The 10062-nt window shown below is 48.0% G+C and overlaps 1 protein-coding gene across 1 annotated transcript; it reads right to left on the reverse strand.

The window, feature by feature from the left end:
* Nucleotides 1-1032: 1032 nt before the first annotated feature.
* On the reverse strand, nt 1033-4294 carry LOC123120835 (uncharacterized). Its single transcript, XM_044540822.1, has 3 exons — nt 4201-4294; nt 2200-3368; nt 1033-1646 (listed from the first exon to the last, which is right to left on the reverse strand). Exons 1-3 carry the CDS (start codon nt 4292-4294, stop codon nt 1446-1448), a joined length of 1464 nt encoding a protein of 487 aa, XP_044396757.1. The 3' UTR covers nt 1033-1445.
* Between the last annotated feature and the right edge of the window lie 5768 nt (nt 4295-10062).

Raw genomic sequence — 10062 nt, forward strand, 5'->3', positions numbered from 1 at the left:
TATGAAAGTTGAAACCTCATCTAAACTTATAAACGTTGTCTACATATGCAAGTTGATCTACTGGATACAAAATATCCACTTGGTCATTTAGATGAAAAGACAAGTTGATTTACTAGGTACAGAATATCCACTTGTTCATTCAGATGAAAGGATACTATGTAGTTATTTGAGTACTGCATAGCCTAGAAAACATTATCCTAAATTATTACTGGGGATTAATGAAATATACTTGCCATGCTTGATCCAGAAGACCTAAACTGAACAACCAGGACTTCAAAAATATTATTTTGACTTCTCATGGGCATCCATAGGAAATTTCTTTTCCCGTTTGATAAAGTTGGGATTTGTTTTAACTCACACGAGAATAATTAATAGAACATGTAACAAAAAGGAACTACTCCCTCTGTTCCTAAATATATTCATCTTTCTTTCTTAACTGTTGATGTTAAGCAGTTAAGAAGAAAGATGAATACTAGAAGAATCTATTGGCTGTAGAGCATAGGGACTCCAGAAATCAACATGATGAGCGGTTGATACAGAAGTGATTAGTAAAGTTGATTATGCATCACATCACCAGTGTCATATGAGTATCGTGAAAAAGCCCTCTGATTAATGAATACATTGTTTTACCCACTTCCCTGCACCCCCACATCAATGGGCTGAATATCCTAAAAATATATATTAACGCTACGATCTCAAGTTAGTTGAATCAAGAAGCTAAAATTACTAACGGGGATGAAGAAGCACCAGTTCGGGACCTTGTATGCTTAATGTTTCATCAGAATTAACTTCTTAGTTTTCAAAGTCATTGTTACCCGTTTCAGATGTAAAACCAAGCAGAAGGAAATCAACAACCATAATGGGGAAAAAAACTGTTACAGAGGATATAAAACTGAGATAATCGGTTTTAGCCCGGTTTTCCGTTAATTAACCGGGCAATTCTCACTCTCTTCTTAGTCAATGAAAATGGCAAGCCTTTTGCCTCGTTTCAAAAAAAAAAAACTGAGATAAACCATACAAGGACAGGAGCAATGAAGAGATAAAAAAGAGTAGATCCACAGCAGATAAGTACTCAAGCCAAGAAGCAAAGTGGGTCTCAACTGTCAACTCGGTGATGCACAGTAAAATAGCAACCTCCGGGAAGATAAGCTCATGATTTGGTCTCTTGCCAAATAGTCATACTGATGGTTACCCTCATTAGCCGTAGCTTATGCCTGCAGTGTTCCCTTGCTATCCTACAAGTATATGAAACTAGCAGATGATGTTATCGCCACACCGTCCAGAAACTGAAGTACCAACACATATAAACAAGACTCATCAGAAGAAATACAACATGGTCATCCCAAAGAGGCTGGTTCAACTTGTCACAGCCTCTCTCTTTCTGCCCTTCTCCTGTAGCCATCAACACCGTCACTTATCCTTAAGATACAATGTCTCGCGGTTTTCTATTCTGCAACTAGAGACTTCTTCTCGCCCTCGATAAATAGTAGAAATGCCTCTATCTCTGCAACTTTTGCCCCATTGCCATTAATCAGAGCTTCCTTATATGACCGCAATGCGGTGACAAGAACAGAGGGAGTTTCTTCGGTGACCACAGGACCATCATCCACCAAATTGTCTCCAGTAACTTTGGTTTCTAAATCCTCCTGAGGCATAAAATGATTTCTGTGTAAGTAAGGATTCAAGTGTTTGTATATATAGACAAATTGTGCAAAGGTTTATAGATTCCAATGGTACAAAATAGATCTTTATATATAAAAAAGGTACAAGATAGATCTTTATAGAAAATGGTACAAGACAGATTTATTTAGCAAAAGATTACAAAGCATTGTGTAGACAACATTTTAGTGAAGAGAAATTTCTAGCCTAAAGATAATGTCAATGCAGATATCACAAAAGCTGCACAAACCACATGGAAAAGGCTAAAATATGGTATACAATCTGCAATTGAGCATAGTACTAGCTAGTACGTATGAGTTGCTGGTGCTATTGTAACTGGACTCAGCATTAAGCCATTGCTGTGTAACCAACTAAATAACAGTTGACCAGACTTGCAAAATATGAAACTGATGGCAGATTTTCATAGCTATACAAAAATCCAGTATTCCTTTCAAGTAACTTACTTAAATGCATAGTGTTTATTTACCAAACGTCTGGAGAAATTTCACCAGCGTGTTCAAGCAAGGGCGACGAGCTCACCTTGTTGCCTACCAAAGAAGGAGGCCATGCCATGATGTAGGGGTGGATATTGCAGTCCAATGTATGACTGAAGAGCTTGTTTACATTCTCTGTTTCCGGGCAGAAGGATATGAGGCACTCACTGTATATAGCATAATCAATAGACAGGAACGCAAACCCATCGATCACCGCCACAAAATCTACATTAACGATGTACTCTTTCGAACACATAGTGACATCGATAAACGTATTCAGTGGGAAAACCTTGTGTGGCATCCATTTGTCAACACCATCACCGTCGTCGGCTCTCCACATCCAAAGAGCAAGCGTTCCTTTGTTTGCATGGAAGTCATCTATGCAAGCCAAGCAGGGCTTCCCGTCCTTGGTCCAACCAAGTTCAACATGTCTAGGGTCCATATCTTTCAAGGGCCGCGGCAAATCAATTCGACATAAATGCGGCATTGAGGTGTTGAGCATGTATGGTTGGTTCTTGATATAACAACGGGATAACCTATCATATGCATTGACCAGTGTAGCAATGTTAATGTAGGCATTGTTGTTGTCACCTCCATCCTCCCCAGCTGGTTGCGCTTGCGTCGTCGAGAACTCTACCCACGAGAAACCCTGCCACACCCTAATGTCTGGTGAGAAGACAGAGATGCGAACCCGTATGCGCCGGCGCCACTTGCGGCGACGGACACAGACCACATGGAATGACCTCTGGTCCTCTCCGGAGAAGATGATGCGGAAATTAAGGTATCGAGAATCGCAGTTGGCCTCTTGGGGCGGGCGGGGGAAGATATCCAACGGCTGCGTGAGGGGGTTGTAGGCGGCGATCTGCTTGGTGCCCTTGTGGTGGAGGACGACGTAGCCGCAGCGGCAGTCGTGCATCTCCCACCCGGGGTCGCCACTGTCTTCCGGGATGCGGGTGAGGAGGAAATCGGCGCCGCGAACGGCGGCGGTCAGGTCTTGGTCGGAAAGGCTACGGAGGGGGACGAAGGCAGGAATGCATGGTTTCCATGGGTCTTCGTACAATCCAAGGATTTGGGGAGGGTGGAGCGCCCGGAAGCAGCGGCGGAAGCCGGAGGACGAACGGACGGCGCGGAGGAAGGTGCGGCAGGCCAGGGCGGCGCGGACGAGGCTCGGGAGGGAAGGGAGACGGAGGAAGATCTCCCGCAGGACATCGTCAGCTATAGCTCAGCTCAGGGTGGACACGGTCCGGGCCGGTCCGGTCCCTGACCGAGCCGTCCTTTGGACCGGCCGTCGGCGGTCCGGACCGGACCGGACCGAGCAGGGTCACGGTCCTGTTTCCATGGACCGGACCGGCAGGGACGAAGCCCGAGCCGGACTGAGCGGCTCGTTTGGACCGGCCGAAGTTCACCACAGAGCACGCGCCGGAGCATGGCGACGCGGGGAGGGCGCTGGAGGCAGCGGGGCTCGTCGTGGAGATGTGAGGCAGCTTTGGAAGTTCCAGAGGGAGATAGAGGAGCCAAGAAGATCACCAGAGCGAGCTCATCAGCGACGAATTTGGCACGACGGCCGGTGGACGGAGATGAAAAAGACGATGCCCGATGCGGCGATGCAGGACCTCCCACGTCGTGTTCGTTGGTGCATACAATAGATCCGAGTGGGGCGCATCCAGTGGACATATTTTCCGGGGCCAGCGAGTCCAGTGGCCGCGCGGACGACGCCCCCCGCGGCGGCGGACATGAACGGCGACAGTTTCTTCAGCCCCCGCCGTGCCTGGGCCGCCACACCCCCGCCACGACCCCGCCATGCCCCCGGCACGCCCCCGCCACGCCCCACCACGCGCCCGCCACGCTCTCGCCATGCCCCGGCCACGCTCTCGCCATGCCCCCGCCACGTTCTTCGGTCCGCTCGGTCGGCTCGGTTAAAGCCCGGACCGGACCGAAGTTTTCTCGGGCTGGATTCCTGAGCTCGGACCGGCCAATTTTTTCAGCGGGCCAGGACCGAGCCGAGCGGGCCACGAGCCGGACCGCCGGACCGGACCGTGTCGTCTACCCTGAGCTATAGCAGTGATGGCGGTGGTGGTAGCCACCGGGCCATACTTCGCCGGCGCCAGCGACGGCGGCGGTGACTCTAGCTGCGAGGCCATGGCTGTCGATGTCGAGCGCCGTCCGGCAACGGATTTTCATCTTGGAGGAGCGCCAGCAGAAGTGCTGTTAATACAGACGGGTTGAAATCGGAATCGATACAAACTCTTTTCTTGATTGAAACCGATACAAAGAACATCTCCAATGGTTCCATAACCGTAAAATAATTCTAAACGTCTTATATTATGTGACGGAGGAAGTACGATTTAAAGATGAAAGTATTTACAAATTCTTATGATTTAAAAGTTGAATAAAAAAAGGTTCTTCAACGGTTTCTGTATGCGCAGATTTTTTTACGTGATACTAACTAATCTCTACAAAAAGCCCTCCATCTACGAGGCGAAGACCCTTCCAGCAAACTTTGATATAATGCAACCGCTGAAGTTTAAGGGCGCCTTCAAGTTCATGTTCATCCCCCACCCCCGCCTCGTCCCACCGCCTCTCCGACCCGCCGTTGGTTGGAGGAACCGGCCAAGCCCACTCACACCGCCCGCCGACTAGCCGTCTGTCCAAGGACCGGCTGCGCCTCCCCACACCGCACTGTCGCTGCTTGGACGTGTCGGTTGTAGTCCCAACGAACCGCCCGGCCGCCTCACCGCACCGGCCACGCTGCCCACCCCTTTTCCCCGCATGCACTGCCGTGCAACCACGGATTATCGTTGCGCCCCTGCACGCGCTGTCTCCGACCAACCACTGCGTCGACGCTACTCCATCTCTTTGCTGCCTCCACCTATGCTCGCTGGCCGAACATCGAAGACCTCTGACGCCGCCTCCTGGGCTCCAACGAGCAACCACCACAAGAAACACCCGATGTAAACGACCGTGGCCCCGATGAGCTTCCCCCGACATGCATGTGCCATTTGTATGCTTGTTACGAAATAGGGTTTCCCCCGCTCTGTATTACAAAGCAAACATCACCGATACAACCAGATAGGTGCTGGGGTGGAAGCAGCACAGGCACGCCCAAAAGAAACGAAAGAGAAAAAGAAAAGAAACAAATGTCAACACCGGCGGATCAAAAAAAATGAAGAAGCTTCTCGACCGCTGCACCCACCAGGGATCCTCCACTAAGCTCCTATACTCCGAAGCGCCGGTACCAATCAACACCTCCAAGAAGGGACGCGACGATGACGACGCTGCTGACGGCGTCCTGGACTAGGGGATACTCACCACGTCGTCTCCCGATCAGTTGGATTGAGCCGAGGATCCCCATGGCCGTTTACTCATGGGCCAGTTCGGACAGCCGATGTATACACGAGGAAGATTCCACAAGACTTGGTGACCAAGACAAGGACTCCTCTCCACCGGCGTATTCGACTAGGACTCTTGTTATCCTAGGCCTCTGGACATTATATAAGCCAAGGTCAGGCTAGTCGCTAGATTATTATGACATTACTCATCATATCCTTAGGTCTTAGACCACAACATATGATCTCGAGGTAGATCGACTCTTGTAATCCTATATTCATCAAGATCAATCAAGCAGGAAGTAGGGTATTACCTCGATAGAGAGGGCCCGAACCTGGGTAAACATCGTGTCCCCTGTCTCCTGTTACCCATCAATCCATGACACACAACTTGAGACCCCCTACCCGAGATCTTCCGATTTTGACACCGACAATGGTGCTTTCATTGAGAGTTCCGTTGTGTGGTCCGCAAAAGGATCAATGGCTCGCCTGCACATCAACTGCGACGTCGGCGTCTTCGTCGCCGCCTCGACTGGTCATCTTGGCTTGACCGAGGACTGTGCCCTACCTCCAATCATCATGTTCGGACGAGGGCCTTCATCGACATGAAATCCAATCTCTATCAAGATCATGGAGGAATCATCCATGGAGCTCGGGGGCTCGACGTCAACATTGCCCTCAAACGACCGTGCTGTTTTTCCGAACAGCGAACTTGTATCCGCTACCACCTCCTTGAGCATCGCTTTGACGATTCCTTCGGTGGAATTGTGCGGAATTGAGTCTACAACAGCACTGTAAAATTTCATCGCGTTCCGATGGAGCAATCTTCGCCGGTCTCCGATATACCGCAGCCCCGTCGAATCTGGACGGGAATCTGGATGAGTTTGGAGCGTGGTGTCCAGCATCTAGCTCGGACGTCCTTTGGAAGATCCAACCGTTGATCGGCTGCGGAATTCCTATATCTACCACCCCTCAAGATTTCAGCTCGATTCGACCGTCCGAACTCCGGGAACCTTCCGATTAGTGCATCACTTTTCAGATCTGTTTTCTGCGCGAGAACGAATCCGGCCCGAGTTCATCTTTTTTATGAACGTGATTTCGGACATCCTTTTTGAAGTAAGTTTTGTATGGGGTATTGTGTTTTGTTCCCAAACACATCTTACTAATTTTAAAGTCTTTTCCAATATGATCTTCACCATCGCGCAGGTGTCAAACCAGCCCGACAATGTTGCTCCATGGCTGCCGATCTGCGCTAGACACATCGTCGCTTTGTTGAGCCGAGCTCAACTTCTTCGGATCATCGTCTCGACAAGCCGAACAAGAGTTTGGCATCGCGAATGATAAATCATCACCAACATCGCCGCCCCACGGATTACACGGAGCGGGCACACCGGCATCGCCGCACGATCACTTTATCAAGCGGGCATTGACCACGTCACGAGTTACGACCTGCATCGGCATGGCCGCACCGTTGCTTCTTCGAGCCGATGCCCATCAAGCCGAACTACTTCAATACATCGGCTGACATGGCAGCCGCAACGTCTCCTTACCGACCTGCTCCGTCACCTCGTCTGGAACAGGGGCTTCGCCATCCCTTCATCAACCTACTCCGGAGACTTCGGCGTCGTCAGCCGACCAGCTTCATCACATCAGCTGGACTGGGGGCTTTGCCTCGGCGAGCCAACCTTTAACAGCATCGCCATGCCGTCGCTTCACTGCCCATCAGGCAATGGGTATGCGGATCGAGTCCCAATTTTGGGAGTCACTTTTTTCGGACTGCTACAACAAATAAACCAGGTGCTATTAATCCTAGCAAGTTTGCTTGTTTAGGTCTATTTTTCCCAAGGAATTATTACTCTGGTTTTGTTCCATTATCTGTATACAGGTCTATCAAATGGTGGCCGCATTGACGACGGTCGCGTGGTGGTTCGGTCAGTTTCCGTACATAGTTCGGCGAACGCCACATCCGAAACTCGGACCGACATGTGAATTCAGGCTTTGCCACGCCTTTACCGCATCACGCCGACGCCCTGCATCGACATTGACTTCGGCGCCAGGCCACATATCTTTAAATATATTATTTTGCGTAAATTAATCACGCAAGGATTTTTATATATTTATATTATTATTGTTGGCCCGCACTATTTTACATGTGTGAAAGTGCGTTATATCGACTAGAGGGGGGTGAATAGGCGATTTTTATGAATTCTCCACTGAGGAATTTGCGGGTGCGGAAATTCCTTAGTGAAGAACTACTTGCAGCGGAATAAGTACTCAAGAGTAAGCATGGCAGAACATAGGCATGGTCATCATGATGAAATGAAGACAAACACAGAGTACAGAAAGCGTAAACACAGGATAACACAGGATGAAGACAAACAAACTGAAGAAATTAAACTGAGGAAATAGAGAAAGTCTTCAGTCAAAGTCTTCAAACACAGATATGAACAAGCACACAACACAGCTATGAGGAAATGAAAGAGTTGAGGAAATAGAACCAGTTGGCTTGGTGAAGACAATGATTTGGTAGACCAGTTCCAACTGCTGTCTCAGTTGTACGTCTGGTTGGAGCGGCTAGATATTTAAACCTAAGGACACACAGTCCCGGGCACACAGTCCTCACTGTATTCTCCTTGAGCTAAGGTCACACAGACCTCGCCCACTTACTCGTGGTAAGTCTTCAGGTGACTTCCAAACCTTCACAAACTCGGTCACTCGGCGATCCACAATTTCCTCTTGGATGCTCTAGACCATGACGCCTAACCGTCTGGAAGAAGCACGGTCTTCAAAGATAACAAGCGTCGGATCCACGCAGGATCAATCTCTTCAGTGATGCTCAATCACTTGGGGTTTGTAGGTGTTTGGGTTTGGGTTTTCCTCACTTGATGATTTTCGCTCAAAGTCCTCGGAGGATGGGATGCTCTCAAATGACAAGTGTCAGTATCTCTCGGAGCAGCCAACCAACTAGTGGTTGTAGGGGGCGGCTATTTATAGCCTAGGGAGCAGCCCGTCATGATAAGACATAAATGCCCTTGAATGATATGACCGTTAGGTGGGTAGATATTTTGGGATAGCTGGCGCATAGCACAGCAACGGTCGGAAATTTGAGTATCAAATTCCTCAGGGCTATCATGTTCCTCACTGTGTAGGCAATCCGCACTGGCGAATTCCTAACTCGTCAGTCAGAACAAATTCCACAGAGACCAGAAGAACTTCGTCTCTGTCACTGAAGAATATGACTGAACTGTATGAGATTTCCAATGGCTTCACTCGAAGGGATTGGTAGGTGTAGGATTTTGAGTTGAGCATCACATGGAAATTTTTCCTTAGTATTTCCTCGACCCCCTTTAACAGTACGGTGTTTCCTATGACTCAAGAAAGAGAAAATGAAAGTACGAAAACAAAAGTCTTCACGCTTCATGTTCCTCAAATGAATACCAAGTCTTCAAGGTCACACCAATTTCTTCACTTTCAAAGTGTTCAGAAAGTCTTCAGAAATCCAAAGTCTTCAGTCAAAGAACTTCATTTTTAGGGGTCGACTTTCTCTGTAAATATCAAACTCCTCATAGACTTATAGACCTGTGTACACTCATAAACACATTAGTTCCTTAACCTATAAGTCTTCAATACACCGAAATCACTAAGGGGCACTAGATGCACTTACAATCTCCCCCTTTTTGGTGATTGATGACAATATAGGTTTAGTTTTCAACGGGGATAAACATATGAAGTGTAAATACTGATATTGAGGAATTTGATTGCAAGATATAGAAGAACTCCCCTGAAGATGTGCATAGTGAGGAATTTGCTTTTGAAGCAATGCACACTTGAAGAGTAAAATCATGGAGATCTCCCCCTATATCTTGTAATTCATACACGCATTTGACATAATATATGAAGAATTTGAAATGCATGATGAAATATGGTGACTGATGTAATTCAGCATGCGTGCAATAACATTAACGAGGAATAAGCATGTAGAAGAACTGGCAAAAGTATCAGGCCACCATAGAGTTTAAGTTTACAACTCGATCCAACAAAGTCATGAGAAGAACGAGAGTTGTAACTTAGAAAAAAATGCCCATATAGATAGACCCGCTTGAAGACTAACTCAAATTTCTCCCCCTTTGTCATCGAATGACCAAAAGGTTCGAAAATGAGGACTAACGCCCCTGAAGAATATCAAGTTGATGAAGGAGCGTCAGCATTGTTGGGGTCGTTTGTTGTAGTAGGGCCTGCCGCAGTGTCGTCCAAGTCTTCATGTCTTGACCTTCTTGTACTTCTTCGGAGGAGGTGCAGCCCAGTCAAAATCTTCCTTGAGACCCATTTTCTTCAGATCTTCTTCACCATATATGTGCGACAGAACAGCCCAGGTGCGGTTGAGGGTTTCATGAAGGTAGTAATGGTTTTTCTTCACTGCATTGTGGGTAGCAGTCATGTTGTGAAGAATTGAACCAAACTAACGCTTGACCCATTTGTGATTGCGATCAACCTTCTGGTGAAGAGTGAGGAGAAGCTCATGGTCAGTCATCACCCTGGGAGCTGTGCCTTGAGGATTTTGCTTGGGTGCGTTGGCGGCAGAG

The sequence above is a fragment of the Triticum aestivum genome, chromosome 5D (genome assembly GCF_018294505.1).
Source record: "Triticum aestivum cultivar Chinese Spring chromosome 5D, IWGSC CS RefSeq v2.1, whole genome shotgun sequence".
Lineage (NCBI taxonomy): Eukaryota > Viridiplantae > Streptophyta > Magnoliopsida > Poales > Poaceae > Triticum > Triticum aestivum.